The sequence below is a fragment of the Pteropus medius genome, unplaced genomic scaffold (assembly GCF_902729225.1).
Source record: "Pteropus medius unplaced genomic scaffold, Ma_sr-lr_union100, whole genome shotgun sequence".
In the NCBI taxonomy this organism is placed as follows: Eukaryota; Metazoa; Chordata; class Mammalia; order Chiroptera; family Pteropodidae; genus Pteropus; species Pteropus medius.
The window spans coordinates 10,204,236-10,229,775 of record NW_024352786.1 but is presented as its reverse complement, the minus strand read 5'-3'; the positions used below and the strand labels follow the sequence as shown (position 1 = coordinate 10,229,775).

The 25,540-nt window shown below is 37.6% G+C and overlaps 1 protein-coding gene across 6 annotated transcripts in view; it reads left to right on the top strand.

Annotated features, from left to right (window-relative positions):
* Positions 1–25,540, top strand: part of NWD2 (NACHT and WD repeat domain containing 2) — a 139,562-nt gene that overhangs the window by 104,293 nt on the left and 9,729 nt on the right. For 5 of the 6 annotated variants that reach the window (XM_039848822.1, XM_039848821.1, XM_039848823.1 and 2 more), the window contains 3 exons: positions 17,989–18,192; positions 20,188–20,332; positions 24,735–25,324. In XM_039848822.1, coding sequence (XP_039704756.1) covers positions 17,989–18,192; positions 20,188–20,332; positions 24,735–25,324 — 939 coding nt within the window. Of the gene's footprint in view, positions 1–12,634; positions 13,029–17,988; positions 18,193–20,187; positions 20,333–24,734; positions 25,325–25,540 lie in introns of those variants that run through there. The other variant, XM_039848826.1, reaches the window with a different exon arrangement.

Sequence of the window (25,540 nt, the reverse complement as noted above, 5' to 3'; positions counted from 1 at the left end):
TACTTGCTGTTGACAGTGGCTGACAAATGGGCATTTTATGGAAGCCATGATGGAGTGTTTTGCTTTTACTGTGACTGTTAGTGCATTATAAATGAAATGCAAAGTGCACACATCTTAATCTCAATCTACATTGCTTGTAATGAGGTTTAGAAAAGCCTGATAGCATTTCCCTAAAGAAAAATGGTTATACGTCTTTTGTTGTGGTTCCCGAATTAAATTATGCTTAAAAGTGAACTTAAACAAGATTTATTTGGTGATAGGAGCATTAAAGATTCAGTGACATGTGCTATCATTAATTGATGTTGTGTAGTTATTTTGTACAAGGCACTGATATTTGCCAAGAACAAGTGAGAACACTCATTTTAAATTTTATATATATGTAGTATCAATAAACTACTCATTAGAGACCGTGTCCCCTGAAAGAGCCCTCTGTCACTTATCCAATCACAAAACCTGTCTTCTCTCTCTCATTTCCCTCTTTTTTGAGAAACGAAGGACGTTCACCATGAACCCCCCCACTGCTCATACTCTTCTCTATCTTACAATATCTCCTTACCTCCATTTGGCCCAGTTGGCCAAGTGTCTCAGAAAGAAAAGCTGCTTTTCAAAGATACCACCTCGGCCTCAGCTGCCCCAGGACCTTCTCTGCCAGTTATCTCTTTCTTTAGTGCCCATCTACTAGTATCTCTACATGGTTTAAAATTAAGGCCCCCATTCCCTAACACTGTCATGCCATCAGTTTGGACAACACCAAGATTCTGACCCTCATCTTCTCTCCCCTGGACTCTTAACCAGTCCCTATAATGTCACCTTCTTTCTTTGCAGCATTTTATACCAGAATCGCCTTGTTGATAGACACATGTGATTATGTTAGTCCCCTGCTCAAAAACTCAGTGATATCCAAAAAGAATTAGAAAACTTCTCAAGTCTCAAAGTTCTTCACAATCTACTTCAAGGCCCTCTACTTTCCTTTCCAGAATGACCACCTTCTACACAACTCTCCTTCCAGCTCATAAAGCTGTCTACCTCTCTTTGAGCATCAGTGCCCACCTGCAGACCTCTGAACTTTTGTTCTGGCGATTTCCCCACCTGCAATGTCTTCTCTCTGCTTGTTGAAATTCTTGTCCTTAGTGTGCTTCCAGTTCAATGGCACCCACCTCTATGTCCTCATTTTATACTTTTATTATAACATTCCTTCCATCGTGGTTAATTGTTTTGTGCCTGAGATCAGGGTCAATGTCCTTTTCATTTTTTATCTTTCCCAGTGACAAACATGTTATTTCCCAAAATTAGATGTTTAGGCACTGAATTAAGTTGCATGCTGTTGACCAAATGGATAATCACAGAGGTATTACAGGGAAGAAAAGAATGTTAGCTCATTTTTATGATACTACTACAATATTCCTTAAATGCAATGTATTTCGCCCATATTTAGAGTATTTGTCTATTGATCAATTAAATTCTCCTTTGAACAAACCATTGTTGAACAAACTCTAAATGAGTCTGGAGGATTTGCTAAAAATGAATGATATACATTTATTCAAGGGTCTTAGAATTTGTGGAACACAGCGAGCTAGGCAGAAACCTAGAAGTGTTCCAAAGAAGAAAGAAAAATTAAAAGTTCTTATAGTAAAAAAGTACATTCAGAGAATTATCAGTCCTGCATTCTTAGCCCTAAGATTAGTCTGGGACAATGATCGGTCAGATGTCAGGATGATGGATGTTAGGAGGTCTGGTCACATTCCAATGGTCTAGGTAACGTCCCAAAGGTGGATGGATACTTGATTCCCTCAGGGAGTAAGTAGAAGATTGCCTGGAGATGCAGATTTATATTCAGGCATTGATGCAAGACTGGAAAGTTCAAAAAACTTTAAGTTATCAGGCTCGTTAGAATAAGAATGGAGACTTTCCTTGTGCCTCAACCTTCGTGTTAATTTTAGCAGGTTGGTTAAAATGACTCCATTTTACAGTCTTTATCTTCACTTTTTCCTCACCATTATGGAAGCCTTCATGTGAAGTAGAAAGCAAAGGCTGGAATTAGAAATTTTAAGTTCTAGCCCTGCCTGTTCTTCACTAATTCTGGCATTTTCCCCAGTGGTGATAGCATCTCTAAAATTCAAAGTTCAAATCCTCACCAGGGCAAAGCTAAAATACATAGTTCATCTTTGATACCCTATAACAGCAACTCTCCACTTGTTTTTTTTAGAACAAGATGGGGTTCACATTTGTGCAACTCTCTTATGGGCAGATCCAACTCCCTTTATGGTCCATCGCATAAAAGAAATAGGCTTCAGGTCATGAGCAATTTGTGGTAATCTGCCCCTTTTAGTCCCTTTCAGGGACGTATAACAGAATGGAAATTAATAAGAATGTCACTGATAGTAGCCCTAATAATTTTTCATTACAACCACAGTAATTCTTTTTCAGTAACATTTGACATCACAAATCATAGTAATCAGCTGATCAAGTCATAGTAACCAGAGGCTGTGGAATTAGGTTCACATTCCTCAGCCAGTATACTTGAGCCACCCATCCTTTAGATGCCATTAAGACAGAGACTCATTTCTAACAAATGTGTGTGTGTGTATGTGTGTGTCTGAACAGAGGCAGAAAATAAAATAGGTTTCTTACTGTAGGTTGTTACCAAAAAAAGTCTGGGAAACATTGCTCTGTCTCATAGATTAAAGAGTCAGGTCTAAGAGATACATTTTTATAATTTCATCTGGAGTACTCTGACATACGTTATCTCAGAATATTTTAAAATTTTTATCAGGAAGGTAGGAATATGTGCTATCATCATAGATTCAAGGGGGCTGAGGTATTTAAATATAAACCTGATGAACAGACCATGGTGGAGCCTTAACACAGCACACAGGTAGATAGTAATTGATTTGAAAGCAGAACCCAGATTCAAACTGTTAAATTGTAATTTCTTCACTAATTAAATGAGTGGTTTCTAAGCAAATGCAAATCAAGGGTCTGTGATTATGGTAAATGTTATCAAGAAATTCTCTAAAGACCTTTTTTAATTTGTAAACAGAGTCACATTAATTCATGCTGCTTTTATACTATAAATATGCTATAAAGATTGTCATGGTCCCAAATACGCAGTGACAAGGAGCTGAAGTCATTAATAACTGTAGAATGGAAGATATTAGAAATCAGCTTGCAATCCCAAAGGAAATAACAGGACTAGATTAGTGATCCCCAATCTTTTTGGCACCAGGAACTGGTGCTCCTATGAGAATCTAATGCCTGATGATCTGAGGTGGAGCTGAGGCAGTGATGCTAGTGCTGGAGAGTGGCTGCAAATACAGATGAAGCTTCCCTCACTCACTGGTCTGCTTACTTCCTGCTGCGCAGCCCGGGTTCCTAACAGGCCAAAGACTGGTACCAGTCTGCGGCCTTGGGGTTTGGGACCCTGGTCTAGACAACAATCATCAGTGGTCAGTAAAACCATTCAGTAAAGCAGGCATCAGGTAGACGCCGCCCTGGTCAGTCTCAGCATTACTGACATTGGATCAGACAGATCTCATGGCCTCGTGATTATTGCAAAATATGGCATGTGTGAACTATTCTTGTGAAAAAAAACAAAAACTGAACCTGAATTCAATCAAGGCACTAACTGCCAGTTTATAGGAAATGAGGAGGCTAATTAAAAGTGAATGACAACAGCATGTGGCAATTGACCAAATCTACACAGTGCAATAGTCAACAGCAGCGGTACCGAATGAGGTCCTGGAGAGCTTGTTAAAACACAGATCTCTGGGCCACACTCCCCAAGTTTGTGTTTCAGTCAGACTAGATGGGGTTGGAGAAGAGAATTTGCATGCGTCACATGTTCCCAGGAGATGCCCAAGCTGCTGGCCCAGGACCTACACTTTGAAAGCCATGTTCCTACTCCTCATGCAGAAAAGCTAGTGGTGCTGAATAAATGAGCTGTTAATTTGTAATAGGCACAATCACCAAAATTACTGAAAGACAAATCCTAGAATGCACCTAAATTAATTGCCCTTATCCCAGAATTCAGACAACTTAGCAGATAAGAGGAATGGTGGAGGCCCCTTCCGAAGATGCTTACATGAAAAGCCTATGGAAATTTCTTATCTCCAGGAAAAATAAACCAAGACATGAGTTTGCACCCAAGGAAATGAGCCAGCATGGAAGGGAGGGGTGGGTCCAAGTACAGCCTGTGTCCTATTATTGGGATGTGGAAAGCGGCGGGGGCTCAGAGCAAATGGAGCTGCGGACAATGAAGACCGTGGGACCTCAGCAGTACAGGAGCCCATGCATCTGCAAGGACCAGGGAAGGCAACACCGGCATCTGGGAAGCTATGGGGGATGGTAGGAGAGAGGGACAACCCTCTGTGTAAACACCTGGCTTTGACATCAGTCACCAGTAGCCTTGACATAAATGTCTTCAGGCATCAGCTCGGAGCATCGTGGTCCATACTGATGGCAGCAACTACACTTTTTAGGCCCTATCAACCCAGCGGCTACTTTTGGCCTCGCTTCTGGAGACACTGCCTTAGAGGAGGCTTTACAAGGGTAAAATGACAGAGCAGGAACACCGAGAGCACTAGCCCTTAGACCATACCTAAAATTCCTCCTCAAACTTTTCAGACCTATTGTGGAGGAATTCAAGAGATTTTGAGCTCCACAGAAGGTAGGTGCAAAGCCAGATAAATCCTATTTTGTGGCAATGATTTTGACCCTCGTTCAAGACCAGCTGCTAGAGCCTAAGAAATATAAATGATGAACATTTCTACTTATATTCAATATTCTCCATCAGGAAAGACAGATAGTATTCAAATGTATATCTCTTAATGAAAATCATTTAAATGCACTTTAAAATACTGAGTCAATTTACTACCATCTAAGGACAGATATTAGAGATATTCAAGATATTAGAAGGACTTATACATGTGAAATTCCAATTATAGATTAGGCATACAACGAGGGGGACACCTGTAAGTTGCAGTAGACCTTCACGAGACAGGCATTATTAGTGGATACCAATTCATAATGCTGCTGTCATCATTCAGACAGTAACAATTAATGAGCCAGCTTTCTTTCCAGTTCTTAGGCCCATAGTGCACATGCCGGACTTCCTCCCAGGCCTATCTGCTCCATCCCCAGTTCCAAGAAGAAACTCTCCCTGGAACTGTGGACCAGTACATATGAGCAATTCAACTTTTCTGTAAGGCTTTTAAAGCAGCACTGAAAGACTTCAGCAGAATCTGCACGCGCACACACAGGCAGTTTTGAAAGAACCCTTAGAAACTCTGACCGCTGCAAGGCAGCAGAATGAGAAGTGGGAACCTGCTGTGGGCCAGGCATTGTGTGATGAGATGTATCCAAGCCTGGATAAGTACCTGGCCAGCTGGACAGAAACTGCAAGAACCAGGCTCTGCAGGTTTTAAAACATGACTGAAATCTATATTTTTAAGTATGGAGGTAGAAATCAGGTCTGAGTATAGGACATCTTATATACATTAAATATAAATTGATGCCCTTTCCATTAAAATAATTGCCTTGAATTTTGCTAGCTTAATGATTTGATATTTAGTATGGTATTTATAAAAGCAAAAAAGAAATTGGAAGAATCTAAATATCAGTAAGGAAAATGGTGAAGAAAATATGGAATATTCTTATGATGGAATATTATAACTAAACAAAGGAATAAACTAAATTTTTCAACAGTCATCACAAAAACATGAGAAAAAATGCAAAATATGTCCCACATGCGATTTGTGTAAATTTTGAAAAACAATGCCCATATATGTGTATCTGTATATATAAAACATAAAAACAGAGTGAAAGGCTTTATAGCAAATTTATAATATGTTCAAGGAAGATGGGGAAACCAGCCTGGATTTGCAGGCCAAAGGGGAATTCAATTTTACCTGTTATGTTTTATTCTTTTATTTAAAAACTATCTGTTGGAAATAAATGAAGTCTGTAAGACTAAAGGCAAAAGGAACTGCACTTAAATACCGTACTCTTGTCAATAAAGACGTTTCCCACAGGAGTGGAGGCGAACAACTCTGATACTGTACACGTATACTGGAATTGAATTATTATTAAGGAAATGAGTAGCAGATGATGGGATCCAGATTGCTCACAGTTGGGGTCAAAATGTACAGCTCAGCTAGAGGAGGAAGCTAGAATGATCCATGGGGTGATGGGTTAAAGTTGAAGACATAAGCTTATGGAAAACTCATGTTTAACTTAATATAGATTAAGTTCAAGATTAATAACTTAATATAAAGCATAGATAGTTACCTCTGGACATATTTATAGATATGTGTACATACACTGGTTAATATATGCACATATAAGTTTTTGCAGTAAGCTAAAAAGGCCTAAAAGAAATGACATTGCAGTAGCAACAAACATATCTAGCACCTAGATGTTGTTTTCTAATACCATTCTTCAATAAAAAGAACAGGGCTTCTTAGAGAAATAATTCTAGAGCTGGAGCAGGAAATACAGCCTGGAGCATCTAGTAGTGCCAGAAAGTAAGTAGTTCTTAAAAAAAAAAAAAAATGGCCACAATGATGGAGGTATGTCCAAGGGACCTAGGAGCAAAAGGAAAGAGCTTCCAGTTGGCCAAAACTGGAATAATTTGAGCACTAAGATAAACTAGCATTGGATTATAACCCAAAATATAAAATATTCATGAGTCCCTACTGACAAATGATTGAATAAATGAGAGAAAAGAGACAAACCCGTGCAAAATAATTCTAATTATGTGGCTATTCCATCCTAAAAGAGGTGAGCCTAATTCCTACTCCTTAAGTGTGGGCTGCACACTGACTTCCTTCTAATGAGTACTGTATGAAAATAGGGAGGGGAGTGTGTGAGGGGAAATAACTCTATAGTGGAAAACCCAGAAAACACTACCTCAGCCAGGTAATCAAGGTCAGTATTGATACTCGTAAATTACGTTGATAGTAAGTACCTTTGATAGGAATAAAAATAGCACTTTGCCTCTGTGATCTTCTTCCCCCAAACTTTATAACTCCACTCTAATAATGAGAAAAATGTCAGGCAAATTCCAGTTCCAAAATCCTACAAAACATGAGACCACTAACTCCTCCAAATGGTCAATAACAATGGAAGCCTGAGAAAACATCATAGCAAGATGAGCCTAAGGAGAAGTGACAACTAAGTGTAATCTGGGATCCTAGATGGCATTCTAGAACAGGAAAAGGACATTAAAAAACTATGGAAATTTGAATAAACTATAGGCTGGAGCTCATGTAAATGTACCTGTATTGGCTCAACAATGGTAACAAATATATCATACTTATGTAAGATGTTAAAAACAGGGAAATTGGTGGTGGTTGGGGGAGGGAGTTTGTGGCAACTTCCAGTACTATCTACTGAATTTGTTAAGTCTAAAATTGTTCTAAAAAAATAGTCTATTAATATTTTTAAAAATCACTTTGAAAATATGACCGAATATTGAGTTGTCAAGCTGGGCCATAGAAACATAGTTGTTCATCTTATGCTTTGTATGTTATTCTTTTAATTTCTCAGAATTGGAAAAATAGAAACTTGAACAGAGTTCTGTCACACACATTATGTGAATTAGTAATTATGTTGGACAATTTTGCCCTCGATTTTCTTGTTTATATTAACACTAATAAATGTCTCTTATAGAATAAGGCCAGGGTATAAGCTAAAAATTGCTGAACTTCTGTGACACAAATATTTATGCAAAAATTTGGGTGGATTTCTAAAAGTAGATTTTTATACCTACTGCCAAATTACATTCTCAGCAAGGTTACGTCTGTATTTACTGGTACTGAGTGTCTGGGAGTGCCCACTCTCCTGCTGCCTAGACACCACTAGGTATAATTTTCCTCTACAGTTTAATAAGCATAAAGACCTTATCACATGTGTTTTTATTTGTAATCCTATGATTATTAGTAGAGTTAGGCCCTATTTTTCATGCTTACTGGCATTTGTTTTTCCGCTTCTATAAGTTTTCTATTCATGTCCTTCGTCCATTTCCCATTGATTTATAAGAGCTCTGTATAAATGTTTTGAATATTACCATTCTCTTCTTTCTGGACTTTGTGACACCATTCTACTCTTCCTCCTGCTGCTTCTATGCCCACATAAAGGTGGGTGGTCCTCAGCCCTGCCCTCTTTCTGCTCTAATTCCCCCTTGAACTATCTAATCCAGATAGTTCAGGCATACAAACACGGGCAGACCTCAGAGATATTGCAGATGTGATTCTGGACCACTGTAATAAAACAAGCCTTAAACTTTTTGCTGGTGGAGGGTCTTGCCTTCAGTTTGTTAAAAACAAACAAACAAACAAAAAAAAAAAAACCAAAAGAAAATGACACCTGTGAAGCGCAATAAAATGAGGTATGCCTATATCTGACTGCTCCCTACCAATGTAAGCTCAAAAGGAGAGGGGACCATGATTGCCTTGTTAGCAACCCCACCCATCCCAGCTTGCCTGGGAATGAAAGGGTTTCTGGGACTTTCAGTGCTCAGACTGGGACAGCCCTGAGCAAACCCAAATGGCTGGTTGTCCTACAAGTTAGATGCTCAATAAATTCTTGTTGAATGAATGCACAATGACTTTCAGGACTTCTTTTCCAACCAGAAGATTCTTTGGGCCTGCAGATCTCTATTTCTAATTGCTTTTTGGATAGCACCACTTGAATAGTAGGGTTCTCATTTCTAACATGTCCAATACTATCTCCTACCCCTACCTCCCTCCCCACACACAAAAAACCCTGCTCTTTTGTATTCGCTTTCTCGAAGAATTTTTTCTCTAACATTTTAGACTTCCAATAATTCTCCCATGTTTCTCAGTTAAAGGTAACTGGTCGAGGTTAGGGTTATACTCTGTACTTTGGGAACTGATGCAAATTAATTACAAATTCTAGAATAGTTCCATTCCCTATGGTCTGTTTCCTAGTCCTTTCACCCTTATGGTTGCTTCCTTTGTTCTGATGTTTCTAAAGAATAAAACTTGTGTTGAGTACTTTTCAGGTAATGAAACTTCCTTATAGACAAAAGCACCTTACAAGCAGTAAAAATAGAATTACTGTTGATGTAAGTAATTATTATTGATATAAGTAACTTTAGCAGTGAGTTTATGTAAATTTCATACCCATAGTTAAACCATGAAAAGCAGCTTTAAGAAAAAAGGTAACATTATAATTTGATTATGAAAAAGCTGAGTTACGTAGCGGTACCCTAAGTATCAACTTAGTCATTTTGATGGATAAATGAAATTGGTAAATTATTTAAACTATGATTTTGCCAATTTTATGATGAATTGCCAAAGATACCAGATCTTATGTTGACAAAGTCCGTTTCATTTTGTTCATCGTCATGCTTGTATTAGTCACCTCGGCTGCCAAAACAACACACTATATAGAATGTGTGGCTTAAAGAACAGGAAATTATTTACTCACAGTTCTGGAGACTGGAAGTCCAAAATCAGGGTGCTAGCAAGGTCAGATTCTAGCGAGGACGCTTCCTGGCTTGCAGACAGCTGCCTTCTCACTGTGCCCTTGTATGGCAGAGGCCTGGTGCCTCATCTTTTCCTCTTTTTATGAGGGCCTCTATTCAATCAGATTAAGGCTCCACCCTTAGGATGTCAATTGCCCTCAGTTGCTTCCTTAATGGACCTCCAATATAGTCACGAGGAGGTGATGTAGGGGAACACAATCCGGTCCATAGGAATGCTGGTCTTCTTTTTTAGAAGAGGTGAATTTAAATAACTTGAATCCTGCAAACATGGTTATTAACACACCGTTTATAATACAAATTGCTTCATTTTTTAAAACTTCTATTTCACATATGAGTTATCAGGAGCCCCTAAAGTAACACCTGTGTTCTCTATAACGGTTAACATGGTTAACGGTTAACACCTGTTGCTGTTGTTCCACCCAGTTAACACAAGCTAACCCAACACAATTCTTTTAAGCCTCTTTCTACATCCCTGGAGAGTGGAGGAGTTTGTCCTTATCTGACCATACATTTTATCTCCTTCTTACCACCTGTAAGCAACTATCTTTACATTCTTTATATCCTTTCTATCTTCTGTAGGTCTTCTTTCAATCAAGAGATATTTCATTCCCTTACCTATCTATCCAGCAGTACTTCTCACCTTTTAATTTGCTTATATATATGTATGAGTATGCTGAATATATGTTTCTCTGTAAATTATGTTTAAGTAGTGGTACCCTATATTTTGCCAAGTGCTTTACATTTCAAAGAGTGCTTTCACATAGAGTAACTATTTGATTCTCACAATAAACCAGAATAGATGTGTGGCCACATAAAGATACAAGGCTAAAGTATTATCTTCCTTTACAATGTAAAAGCTGAGATTCAGAAGTGAAGCAACTTGCTAAGGTTATTCCTAATATCTCACCTTTTCCTAACTTTAAAATACCCTTTATCTGTAGATTACTTGTGTGCATGAATCTATGTTTTTGTCTATGTATCTATTTCAGAAACTCGTTTTTGTGGTTCGTGAAACACAGGGTCACTAGGTACAAATTATGGAAAATAGATATTTTTTGCCCATATATAGATGGCAGTAATATCTAATCATTATATACTGTGAATTCCATCATGGATATCTGGACAATTGAATGTATTGAGATGAAAACTGCTAGACTTCGTATGCTAAATATGTGTGCTAACATCCATTCTTGGCAACCCTGCATACAAGAGTATATCTCTAATGATTGAGAGATGAAGTTTTCTAAAGATACTACTCTTAGGCCTGTTGGTGCCAAAGATGTGACCTTTCTTAAATATGTCATTCAGATCAACTTGTGTGGACATTTAGTTCTAACAGATAGTATTTTAGTCACTTGTCATTATTTCCTAATTTATTTCACTATCATCCCCTGTATTATTCACAATGCTCCAGAGAAACAGAACCAATACATTAAAGTGTGTGTGTGTGTGTGTGTGTGTGTGTGTGTATAAATTGAGATGGTATATGTGTATATATAAAAGATATGTGTTTACATATAAAGGATATATATCTATATATACAAAGAATATGTATTTACATATATATAAAGATTTATCATAAAGAATTGGCTCATATGATTATGGAGGCCAAGAAGTCCCATGATCCGCCCTCTGCAAACTGGAGACTGAGGAAAGCCATTGGTGTAGTCCCAGTCTAAATGCAAAAACCCAGTGTTCCAGCTCATGAAGTCAGGCAGAGAGAGTTACTCTCCCTTCCTCTACCTTTTTTGCTCTATTCACATCCACAACTGATTGGTTGAAGTCCATCCACATCAGAGAAGGCAATCTGCCTTACTCAGTCTGCTGACTCTAGATGCTAATCTCATCCAGAAACACCCAGAAATAATGTTTCACCAAATATTTGAGCATCCCATGGTCTTGTCAGGTTGACACATAAAATTAATCCCCTTTTCTCCATTTACTCTTGGTATTTGAGACATATGAGACAAAATTTGAGTAATTGAGTTGCAATTCACTTCTAAATAAAGTGCCCTGTATTATATTTGTATTAAGACATTTAAGAGTCAGTTGTGAAGATATTTCATAATTTTGAAAAGCATTAAGAAAATAACATTAAGTGTGTGAGGCAGCTGCAGCTGACTCTTTGGCATGGTTCAGCTGGTATTACTCCACAGCAAAGCTCTATGAAGGCTAATGTGAGCTTCAGGGAACACATAACAACCATGTTTGTCCCTCCACCTGGTACTAAGTCAGAGAAAAAGAATGCCACCACTCAGGGCCATAGCACTGAACTTGCTGTCCTTATGAACAGTGGCCCTGGAGGTGTGCAGTACACAAGCTGCATGGCCATATATGGTGGCCCTGCCAAGGGCATAGGCTAGAAGAACCATCATAAGCAATTAAGTCATCTGAAGTCACTCTCAGAAGGGAGAGTAGCACCATAACTTGAAGAAGTAGGAAGGAAGGAAGGAAGGAAGGAAGGAAGGAAGGAAGAAGAAGAAAAAAGAAGAAAAAGAAAAAAAAGGAAGGAAGGAAGGAAGGAAGGAAGGAAGGAAAAAAAAAAAAAAGAAAAGCCTTCCTTATGCTCTGTTTTGCTGCGTTTCCCATGCCTGCCTTCCCTGCTGCCTGCTTGCCTTCTCACGCTGCCTTCACCCGCCTGCCTTCCCTTCCTGCCCTTGCCCTTGTTACATGGCCTTGCCCATTGCCTTGCCTTTAACCCTTCCCACTTCCTTCACCTCCCAGGATCTGACTCATCCCTATCCCTGCCTGCCTTCAATTCTCCTATTCTTCTGTGGCTGCTTTATCTTCCAGCAGCTTCCGCCCTTGCCTGCTTGCTTGCTTCCAGCATACCCCCACTACATGTTGTCTCACTTTCCCACTTAAAACATGGCATGGTGGCGTGACAGGGCAGGGTGGCAGGCAGACAGGCCGGCGTGAGCAGGCAGGCAGGATTTGGCAGGCATGGCACGTTCACTGGCATGAAACAGGACGGACAGGAGGACGGAGGACAGGAGGGACTGGGGACAGGAGGAAGGAAAAGGAAAAGAAAAGAAAGAGAAAAAAGAGAAAGATTTATTGAATTAAGCATGAATTCAAGTACTTACCACTGTGTCTTCTTAAAGAAGTCTGAAGCTAGCTGAGAGCTGTGAGCTTGATGCTCTTCTGCAACTCACCCTACTTCACAGGATCTGGAACATTTAATGAGATCATGTATGAGGGAAAATTGTATATATCAATGTGGATTTTATTTTAATAATTAAAGAGGAAGCTTATAGAAAGGAAGGAATAGTCCCACCTGCCTTTAGTGGCTGAGTTAAGAGAAAGAGGGTGTTTACAGGATATGTGCTTCACCTTGCTATAGCACCAGCTGGGGTTGGGGTGGGTAGTTTCTCCATTTCCTTCCAGCTGTCCCTGTGAGTGATGGCTCATAAACAACAGCCCAGGGAGCACTGGCCCACCTCCCTACAAAGCATGACATCCAGAACCCCCAAGAGACTCTGCCCGCACCTCTTTCCTGACATCCCACAACAGACTACAGGTAAGGATGTGCTGAGGTCACCAGCACTGTCAAGAACACCTTAATCCCTCTGTCCCATTTACTACAATAAAAACTGCATACCATCAGACTCAGATCCCAAAGATTCTCAAATTCCAAGCCCAGGCAGAACTAACTGCACGTAAAGAGCGGAGTGGGGCTAGGGGAATCACTGTTTGCCTAATGGAAAAGAAAAAATCACCTGAGGGGTTAGAAAAGGTTATCTCTAAGCCTTTGAAAGCAGTGGTTTAGATGTATCTATATCAGCATATAAAGAAGACAAGGAAGATACAAAAAGTAGAAAGTCCTTTTACATTTAAGTTCCCTGTTATAAGAAACTCTACAGTTCATAAAATATTTTTTAATTGAGGTGAAAGTCATATAACATAAAATTAACCTTTTAAAGTAAACGATCCTGTGGAATTTAGCACATTTACAATGTTGAGCAACGGCCACCCATATCTAGTTCCACAGCATTTGGAAGTATTTCTTATGCTAGAATTTTACATGCAGAAACTATAGTTAAAGTATTAGAAAATTTTCTTAGACATTTCATCTATTCAGACTTAACTCCCAGATTGTATTTGAACATTCAGTTGTGCTCCCTGCCTAACTGATCTATCTTCACTGTTCAAGAATGGGCCAATTTAAATATATTTTCACATTTGATTAGGTGGGTAGGAGGGGTGATTATGAATTTCTTCAGACAGGTGAAATTCCATATATTTATGTTCATTTGTGTATTGACAGAGTGTTTAAATAATTAAATAAAAAGTTGAAAATTATTTCAGACATATGAATTTCTTTCATACAGGTTACATAGGCAGACTGATCAGTGGTATAACTAATAAACATGGACCTCAATGCAAAATCAAATATAATCCCTCAACTCTCCAGCAAATTTCTTCTGCAAACTAGCAAAGTTAGTTTAGCTAAGCAAAGAAATGAATTTCGTAAACACTGTGGTCAGAAGGATGTGTAAAATCTGTTTCTCTTTCGGTGGTGGGAGTGAATATTCTGTCGTCCGTGAACAGTGAAGGATGCCTTCTTGCTCACACTTTCTGTAGCTGCTCTAGGGTCATCCATGCACACTCCTCATGGCTACAGAGCTAAGAAATAGGCTGATTAGGAAACCAACACTGGACCCCATCTTGCCACTTCCACTCTTACTGTCAACCTCTTAGACTGGTCCCACATCTCCACGCCTGCTCTGAGCCACTGACCACATGAGCTGGACTTTGCCACTGAGTTGGACTCTTTCTCTAAATTGGTTCTCTCTGGCCCTGGTAAATACAGACACTCATTGTGTGTTACCTTAGAACTGTAACCACATAGAAGCCAAAAGAGTCTTCTTGAAAAATGGGGTGGCAAACTTCTCTTTTGCCAGTTCCCTTCTTCTATTTCTCAAACAGCAAGACAAGACTGAGTGAGGCAGGATGCTGTCTTAGATGCTCGAAAAGTAATTGCTTCATGATTTATGAGCACTCCACCTAACGGAGGAATCAATAGAGAGAAGGAGAATGCTTAGGGAGAACAATCCAATAAATAACTTTAAGCCTGTAGCACATTATTACTTTTCTGAAGTTCTGTATTACCACTTTATACATAGTAGGTACTCGATATATATTTGTTATTTGAATTGGATGAGGATATTTTTTCTTCTTTAGTAATCTCTTCTCTAAGGGACATTTTGCCTTACTATATCGATTAAATAATTGTAGTATTTGGTGCCAGCTGTTCAACTCAAATAAATAATTATTTTTAAATAGCCTTTGATTTTTGTAGTGATCTGCTGTATTCCCCATCCTGTCCTTTTGGAGTTTGCTGGTCATCGCTCATGAGACCACGTACGCACTACCTATCCATTGCAATGGTTCTCGAATTTCAGATGCGTTTATAATCTCATCTTAAAATCCAGATTCCTAGACTCCCCAACCACAGTGTCCTTTAGGTCTGAGACGGGATCCAGTAACTTATGTTTTCACAAGCACCCTGGGTGATCCAGTTGCGGGTAATCCATGGAGCACATTTTAGAAACTTCCATGGATTTGACCCTGCCCTTGACTCTGGAAGCAGCCTTATTTAGAGCAGAGAGAAGATGAAGAACTAACAGTTTGTAAATTGCCAGTGTGGTGATGATGCTCTGCTCTTGGGCATCATCTTGTTTCACTAGTCATTATTTTGTCTTCTTTGATACTTCATGCCCCAAATCCAGCCTCAGATATTGGTATCTGAGTTTATGATCTTGCTGGGCTTCACTGTCTGCTAGACAGAGAATTGTCAATTACTAAATCCCATATTTAATGTTCTGCCTGTCCACCAGGTCCTCCAACCATAGCCAAGATCCACCAGTATGCCTTTTTTGGATCCCAGTGACTCCTGCTTGGAAATCTTCTTATGGCATACCTTGCCCAATGAGTTTTCCATATGGCTCATCCCAGCACTAAAACCTCACTCTTCATGACAGTCAGCCCTTACTGAGGATGCTGACTATCCTTCTTCAGAATCATCCAAGGGGAACAGGATAATCGCCAGGCTGGCTACCCTAAAAAAGATCATGTCCCTCTGTGTCTGTGGCAGAATGAGAGGTTGTGTCTGCTCATTTACCCAAGTTTAACATAAGAGGTTTTATAGGAGGAAAGTGAGAAACAACTCAAAATAACATTATTTTTGTTGCATACAGCCTGTTGTCAAGAAGAGCCCAAAATAAATGCAAATTAAAATAAAAATGTTCTTAATTGGCCTACAGGCTGACACATTGGAGTTAGAACACCCTTCTCTCAAAGGAACCCACTATAAACCCTCGTTTACCATAATAGAGAGCAATGATGTGGAGTTTCTCCATTCAAGTCCTTTCCAAAGGGATTTATGCAGCTAAAGAGAACAGACAGGTTGTTTATGCAGCCAAAAAGAACAAACAGATTGTATTCCCTCTTGCTTGGTCACTGAGGTTCATAGTGAGGAGACCTGAGCTTGAAACAGTGAGTTCAGTAAGCCACAGCCACCTTCGGTAAAACCAGTTAGATGAGACGAATTATGTCCCAAGGAGAGAGAGAGGGCATGGCCCAATCAAGGATGTATCTAAACAGTACATGTTAAAAGACCATGAGCTGAAATGAGGCTTGCCAACAAAACTGGTACCATCCCAAATTGTTACTCCACCTGTTGAGAGCTGAACTATTATCCTTGAATACAAGAAAAAGCTTCAGATAAGAATAGAACGAACTCTTAGGGTTTCTTTCTCTGTCTTCGTTTCTTCATTTATTCAACAAATATGTTTTTTAATATTTTCTATGTGCTAGGAATAAACAGCTCTGGTCTCTGCCCTCATGGGGTTTACCATTTTGTAATGGAGTTTAGGTCATGAATTTGTTTTGGACACAGATCTGTCCAGGACTTTTATTCTTTCCCCTGCCTTTAGGAGATGAAAAGAACACTGGGTATTATGGTGATAAGAACAGAGGTAGTAAGAAGTACCCTAAGGAAGGCAAACTGTAATTCACATTCCAGTCACACTCCTTGGGTAAGCAAGGCTTGAAGTTCATGGTAAAGGTGCTAGTTAACAGAAGGAAAGGATGCAGATGCCTTAACCAGAAATCTTTTCACGGATACTATAATGCAGACAAACTTGCCTTCAATAATATAGATTTGTGTTAGAGTTTATTTGTGTTCTTTCCTTGTTTCTACTACATAAGTCATTGAAGATTAATTGAAATACCAGGTGCTATTAAGCTAATATTTTTATTAGCTTAAACCAGTGGTTTAGGCACCCAGAGGGCTTGCTAAAACACAGACTGCTCAGCCCTATGCCCAGAGTTTCTGATTCAGCAGGTCCGGGATGGAGCCTGAGAATTTGCATGCCTAACATGTTCCCATGTGTCACAATGCTGCTAGTCCAAGGACCACACTTTGGGCTTATGTAAACATTTAGAGGAGGGTAGAGAGCATCGATAAGTTGGAAATTTTTAAATATCTGGTGTTCTTCTCCCTACAAAATAATACATATGTATCGCCCCCCAAAACACGTATTTTTAATTAAAAAAGTCATTGATAACCTTGCTATGTATTCTCATAAAATCTTTTATGTGTATATGTGTGTTTGTCTATGTACATAAACCATATTCTCATATATATGATAATTTACATATGAACTATTGGAATCATCTAGTACATACTGTTTTGTAACTTACCTTTTCAATTAATAGTATACTATAAACATTTTTCCATGTCAATACAGTTCTAGAACATAATTTGGTACATTTAAATAGAGATACCATAAATATTTTAATGTTCCCTTTTGCTGGGCAATTAGGTTGTTATACCAGCTCTTTACTGTTAAAACAGGTTCAAGCATAAATAATCCAGTAAGTCTTCATGTATGTCCTTAATTATTCTGTAAAGATTAATTCCCAGAAGAAAAATTGCCAAAAATTATATGGATTTTTTTAATATGTATTGCCAGAATACCTTTCAAAGAAACATTGGATCCATTTACACACTATCGGCACTATGTGGATATTTCTCACACCCCCACATAATACTGAGCACATTTTTTTTCTTTGCTAATTTAATAAGGAGAATATGGTATCTTTTTTATATTTTTAGTTGTTTTCAGTTACCAGTGGTGTTGGTAGTTGTATCATTCAATAATTTCATACTTCATTCATTTGTAGCTTTGTAAAATAAATTTACTACAAAATTCTGTATTTTGAAATTGTCTATGATGTGCAATCTCATTTCTCAGTATGTGAAGAATTCATTATAATTACAATATAATTGATATAGTTTTACTTATGAAGTAATCCATGGAGAAAAAGTATCCACTGTGATTTAAAGAGAAAACTGATGGAACAATGTATCCTGTAGTCTATTTGTTAATATTCATTGAGTGACCACATGATGTAAATATTAAAATGAATTTTTCTAGTGACACACTAAACTGAACTTTCGTGTTGATACACAGGGACTATTAGGTGAAAAATATGGGAACATCCGAATCCCTGGAGAAGTGGAAGCCTCAGAGTTTGAAATGATCTTGGATGCTGCCATAGAAGCAAAGCTGGAGACCAAGTTACTGGAAGAATGGTACTGTCGAGATGAGAACTCGGTGCCAGCAGCTTATTACCTCAGACCTAAATCAGAAATGCTGAAAAGCAATAAAAATGCAGTAAGTTACCTTTCTCTGCAAAGTATGTATCTGTCCATTACTTTAAACTGTTATGTCATCGAGGAGTGTTCTTCTCCACAGAAAAGGCACAGTAGACAACATTATTCTGCCTTGGGCCCTAAATTTCTTTTTAATAATGATATTCAGAACTAAGAAAACTTCCACTTTTTGACTCTTTTTTAGCACCTTAGACTTTCCTTCTGGGGTCATTTTCTTCTTCCTGAAGTACATCTTTTGAAAGTTCCACTAATTAAGGCCTACTAGAGATAAACTCTTTCAGTGTTTGTTTAACTGAAAATATTCTTATTTTTCCCATTTCGCTAGCTGTCATTTATTAATCCTGATTGAAATATGTTATATTTCTAATGTGTGTGAATTCATGTATTCTATCAGTTCTGGAAAATTCTCAGTCACCATCTCATCAAATAACGTCTATTTCCTCTGTTCTTTCCTTTTTGCTATTTAATTAGATGTACATTAGACCATCTCAGTCTATCTTCCATGTCTCTTCATTCTCTTTCACATTATCAATTTCCTTATCTCTCTGTGCTGCTTTCCAGAAGCTTATTTGAGATCTATTTTCTAGTTCACCAATTTTTTCTTCAGCTGTGTCTATTCTGTCCATACATTGAGTTTTCAAGTTCAACCATTATATTTTTAATTTGAGAAAGATTTTTTGTTTGTTCGTTTGGTGGGGTGGTCTTTTTAAATCTGCCTAACAATTTTATAGTCTCTCATTTTTTAATTCAATACTTTTCCTTTAACATTTCAAACACAGCTAATTTATATTCTTACATCTTAAATAGAATCTTGTCATGACGTCGATTCAAGCATGAGTATGATGGAAATATTGTTGTTTCCTCTCCACCATGGTTTCCAAATGTATCTACTATGTGTCCCTGAAAGTGAATGAAGGAGAAAGAGAAAATGGGTGGGCCTATTCATTGCATGGAATTTTTAGAGAGATTGAAAAGAAGGCATAGATTCCATCCCTATTCCAAAGAGAACATCCTTAATACATTTAGCACCCAGGCATCTCCAAGAAGAGGAAAGTCCTAGGTTCATGACAGTTCTTCACTTAAGGACTGTGTATATTGGTCATTCTGATATTTAACATAAAGCATTTTCATAGTTCATGCAATATGAAATGTCAGAATTCCTGATTTTTCTTCTCCTTTAACACTCATTAATCAAATTATCTGCAAGAATATTGCTTCTCTGAAGAGGAATATTGAGGTAAACCCAAATATTAGGATAAGCCCAGATTATGCCATATTTAACTGGCATAATTCTCAGTTCAATATTCCAGGAGTCAACATAAATATAGCTATCAGGAAGCATGATACCTCAAGAAACCAGGTTTGCGCAGTGGTTTGAGAGCACTTGCTCATATGTTACTATTTAATTGGCTTTAGTTGTTCCTTCTTCATTTGATTCAATGATCCTTTAGGGGAATTTAAATTTTCCTCTAAACTTGACAAGATATTTCTGCAGAAACTATTGTTAAATAAATGAATGTATGAATGAGATTATCATCAAGACTCTATAAGTGTTACTTTCTTGGTAGGCAATCCTCCTACTATACTTTCTAGAGGATCATAAAAACAAATGATGAAGAAACAACTAAAGACAATTAAATTGTAATAAATGCACCTCTCCTTTAACTTTCCCCTTTAGAGGATAATGAAGAGATGATTTTGTAATGGCACTTGTACAAAACTCAAGAGAGAAATACATGGTATAATAAGAAAGCCCAACAAACAAATCTTGTTTGAATTCACATCCTTGTGTAACTTGGGCAAGTTCACAGATAACATGGAAATAATTTCTAACGTTTACAGTTAGCGGGGGTATTAAATGAGATACTGTCTGTTAAGCACATATCATAGTATTGGCACATAGTAAACCATCAAATAATAAGAATTCTTTTACTCTTAAATATTAGGTTTTCTTGATGATTTTTAAGACTACTATCTCACTTTTACATTTCCATAGGTGCAGCCTTCTGCCAATGCTGAGAATGAGAAGTCCTGGCAAGAGATATCAGATGAGATCAAGAAGATATTTAAGGCTGCTGTAAAACTGTTACATGACAAGGGGAAAATGAAACACAGCCAAGCTAAGAGGTACCTGTTCTCAGGTAATTTTTATACATCATCAGTACACTAAAGAACAAATGAATAATAGATGCATTCGCTGCTTCTCTTTGATGGTTCTGAAAATTTAATTTCATATACTACCTGGCGAAATTTAATTTTTCTAAATGTTTCTATCTCTTGGAGATACAAGTATTCTCTTGTTTTAACTCATAGATAAGAATTTACTTGAGGACTTCTCCAGAAAATATGATTTTAAAAGAAGTCAGAGGAGGCTGGATATAATAGACCAAACTTTGCCAGGGTTTCTCAGTTCAATTGTTGGTTCATTCATTCACTCACTTACTTATTCAGCAAAAATGTATTGAGTGCCTACTATGTGCCAGGCACTAAGGATACAACAGTGCATAAGAATACAAGGTCTCTGCTCTTCTGGAACTTATGTGTTAGTAGGGAAAAATAAAAGGCAAGCGAGTAAAACGAAACACAGAAATAGGATAATAGGGATTGATGAAGGATGCAGGGGTCCAGATTTAGATGGAGTGGGCAATAAGGAGATGACTTTTGAGCTGAATGACAGAAGGAATCAGAGCCAGCAGTGCTGTATCTAAGACAGAGAATTCCTGGCAGAGGGATTATCAGGTTCAAGATCTCAAAGACAAGAATATGCTTATCAAGTTCTAAAAATAGGAAGAAGATTAGGGAGAGATAAGGTCAGAAGGTAGGCATAACATAACTTTATTTATTAAGACCTTATGTTTTATTCTGGGTAAGATGGAAAGCTATCAGAGATTGTGAAGTAAGGGAGTAGCAGGAGTAATTTAATCTTAAAATAAAAATTTCCCCAGCTGGTAAGCAGAGACCACTTGTCTACCTTTCTCAGCCATAGAAAGGAGGCTTTATTTTTAGAAGTTGCACAGGAAACCACAAATCTGAAGGAATGTGCCAGTTTTCAGGGGACAAACACTACCGAGTAAAATTAATTAAATATGTAGCATTTATTTTGAAAGTTGATAGTAAAGAACAATTGAGGAAAAGCGATAGTATTTGCATCTTCGGGTTGGTTTTGTGAATGGCTTGGCCAAATAATTTTTAAAAATTTGTTCTCTGGAAGCTGTCAAAAACTAGGTCTTATTTTAGGTCTCTCTGAAAATGTTAACATTGGCAGGAATAAGTGCTATCTTTAGAAAATACAGATTAACAAATACCCTGTTCCTTTGGGACCTTTTTGATCCATTTTGAGGTTCTAGTTCTCCATCTTTATCAAAGGCAAAACCATCCTGTTTTAAAAAATATGCTGTGTTAGAAAAAAAATGCCCAGAGCAAAAGCTTCCTTATTCTTGATGTAAGAGACACCAGTTTGAGGAAGGCATTCTCTCATTTAGAATCACACAGCTGAAGTGTTCAAATATTTCATCGGCAAGCACTTTCTCCTAATTTTCTCCACACTAAAGAACTCTGTTCAAATGGATAGCCAAATGAAGATAAATAATTTCATACTATGTAGTATGAATTACTACAAGTGAACTGTTTTCTGCTGGGAGTTAAATATCTTAAAGATATACATGCTAAGAAAATGGTATCTATTTTACAATTCAAACTAATTTTAAGACCATGTGTGCATAATGAAAATTGCTGGAGAAGTGCCAGGTCCTTGAAATGAGTATACAGATGGCCACAACACAGTGTTTAGGGGCACTGACACCCATGCAGTCGAAAATCCACGTTAAGTGTTTGACTCCCCAAAAACTTGACTACTAATGCCCTACTGTAGACTGGAAGATTTATCAATAATATAAATATTCGATTAACACATATTTTGTATGTTATATGTATTATATACTATATTCTTGTAAGAAAGTAAGCTGGAGAAAAGAAAATGTTTTAAAAATCATAAGAAAATATGTTTATAGTACCGTATTTATTGAAAAAAATCCACATATAAGTGGACTTGCACTGTTCAAACCCATGTTATTATTCAAGGATCAACTGTAGAATATTTAATGTTTTCAGAAATCTTAAAAATACCAATACTAGATAGAATCTGGAAAGATGTACTATTTATGGTTGAATGTAATGTTTCACAATACTTCCAGTTTCACCTTTTTAAGTAGCAGGAGAGGAAGCAAAATAAAATGGTGTCCTACTGTGAACATCAAAACTGAGTGATCTAGGGGATAGTAGAGAGATCACTGCTTCATAAATAATAGTTGCCAGGGCTGGGCATCCCTTCCTACTGTTATCGTCATCAGGTGCTGTGACTAGTTAAATTTTAGGATGTTAAGAAAAATGCAAAGACAGAAGACAGATACTGTATAGTAGTCTCATAAGGAGGAGGGAGGTTTATAACATTTATAGACAATTAAATATCAGAAAGTATTCACAAAAGTCCCCTAAAATCACAAGGATGTACTTTGCTTCTAAAAATAACTATGAAGTCGACTTAATCTCAGATGACTCCTTTATTCAAGTATATTTATTAAGCCTATGCTATCAGCTAGGCTCTCATGTACAGCCTTTTCCCCCTTGCCTAAGCTTAGATGGTTTGCCCATATCCCTTTTCATGTTGCATTTGTTATTAACACTCTTGATTGACACACTCTTTCCATAGAGGTGATGACAATGTCAGTTAAGTTACAGTTGACTTGTTTTCTGAGAGTCAGAGGTAACAGTGCATATCTCTGATTATCATCCCATATGTATAGATACTATAGTTTCTTTCTCTTTATGATACTCAGAATGTAACACCTATCTATCTAATCCTGTGTGGCCCCTAGCATTTTACACAAATGCTTAAAAAAGATATAGGCCAAAAAGCTACTTTCTGCAGAATCTCATAATGTTGAGATTTCTTGCATCTTCCCTCGTCTTCATTATAAAAAGTTCATACTCTTCTATAAAAAGAAGACAGACATTTGCTGTACAGGCTTCTTTAACTGGCCTCTTTACCAACTTGCCTGATTAAAACCCTGTGTAAAACATACTGACGCAAGTGGAACAGTTACTCAATACTGGTGGCTGTAAACATATCTTGTATACTTAAGTCACAAATTTTGATAAATTGATATTATTACTGAAAAACTATATCATCATGAGAGTCCCACTAAAAGGCATCATTTTTAAATAAAATTCTCACTTTAATAGTCACTTCATAGACTACAAATGTGTATTGATGTTTGAACTGTGGCCAGCACATTGACATGGTTTCAGCCTTCGGCCGGCCCAGGCTCGTGTATTCAGAACCCCACCTTTCCCCCCTTGCTTCCATTGCGTCCTAGCTCAGTAGTCACCTCCTTTGGAAGGCCTTCCCACCTCTCCAAGTAGGTTAGAACCCCTGATTGTTTGCATCACACCATGTTGTTCTCCTTCACAGCATTAAAAACAATAATAATAAATTATTTGTGGGACTCTATGATTCACGTCTGTCATCCTCCACGGAACTATAAGCTCCATAATGGCTTTTTCTCTCAATATGGTTCGTTTTCTATCACCAGTGTGTTTTGAGCAACTAGCAGCATGCCTAGCACATAGGTGCTCAGTTAAGACCAACTGGATGAAGGGAAGCAAAGAGGAAGGGAGAGAAGAAAGAACAGAGGGTGGGAAGGAGGACAGCCAATTTTAAAAGGCTGCTCGCCTTAAAATTCACTTCCATTGGTTTAAGTTTCTCATTTATTTTTATTATTTCCTAAAATCATGCACAAGTAATGTTTTAATTACTGTAGATAAAGTTTTAAATGTTCTTATAGAGCCTCAAGTGCTTTACAATGTATATTTACTTGTATGTAAGCATATGTATTGTAAGCCAAAACATGATTTATCTTAGAATAAAGTTACATACTAAGTCATTTTTCTGTACCTATTCTGATGGATATAATGTGATTTAACAGTTACATAAATAATTAGATTAATCAATAGTCAGAACATGGTTATATTTTGAACATACTTTTATATTTATATTTAAACATATCTGTTTGGAGTACAATTGCACCTCAAGTAAAATGGCGAAGCTACATTGTAAAGGGGAGACTGACAAGGAAGTCCTGAACTAGCTATGTCATTTGGCCTCTTCCTCATTCTTTCTCAGCCCCAATTCATCCCTGCTCTTCACTCATTGAACCCCTGAAGTCTGAGAGGAAAGCTAAGCAGGAACTTAAAATAATCAACTATAAACTTGGTATGCTTTCTTTCTAATGCGTATATCCAACCTCTCCCTCAAACTGAGGAGGAAATTAAAGAATTTTATGTAAAATCCATTGTTCTAGGTTCCAGGCTGTCTAGGAAAACATAAACAGAAAATTAGAGAATTGAGAAATTATTCTATAGGTGACTCAGTTATACTCTATAAGCAAAATAATCTACCACTAGTGATTTGAGAGTTAAGTGCTGGAAATATGCGTGTCTCTTCCTTGTTCTAGGCAATAAACTTGTCTTATTTTTTTTTTTCAGCTATAGAGGACGAGTTTGACTTCGCTCTAGGAAAGCAAACTCCAGCATTCTTAAAGAAGTGTGTCTGCTACATTAGGAAAATTGCTAACATTGAGCGTTTTGTAAAAATCCCAGAGATGGGAAAATACATGGATATAACTGGAACAGAACCAAGGATTATTCGGGACCCAGAAGCCCAAGAGAAGCTGATAAAACTCAGGGATGAATTTATTCCTACCATTGTTGCATCTTCTAATCTGAGAGTGTATACATCTGTTACTCATTGTGACATGAAACTAGGCTATTCCCAGGAAATAGAAAATCATTACATAGAAGGACTTGGTAAACAATTTTATGAGGACATGATTGATATAATTCAGGCAACAGTACAGCAGAATTTTGACACCGAAACTGATACACTCTATGATGAAATCCTCCAGCATTCATCATTATGTAAAACATATGCCTCTTTCTACGAGTACAAATGTGAATCGCTAAACATAGTGCATAAATACATCCTTCCAAGCAAAACTGGGCACATCAATCCACTTGTTATATATGGTGGACCGTGTACAGGGAAGACCCTTCTGCTAGCTGAAGCAGCAAAGAAGGTAAAAGACTATTCTTTTACACATATTTTTGTAAAAATTTTAACTTTGGGGAAAATATAAATTGTTCAAAATAATGTCGATTTTCTGTGTTTACTATCTGAATTATAATTAGTCTTTTCAGATGGACACTTCAGTGTTCCTCTTTTGCTAGTAGAATAGTCATATAGAAAGACTAGGACTCATGTGGTGTAATTATAGAATAGCTTTATTTTTTCC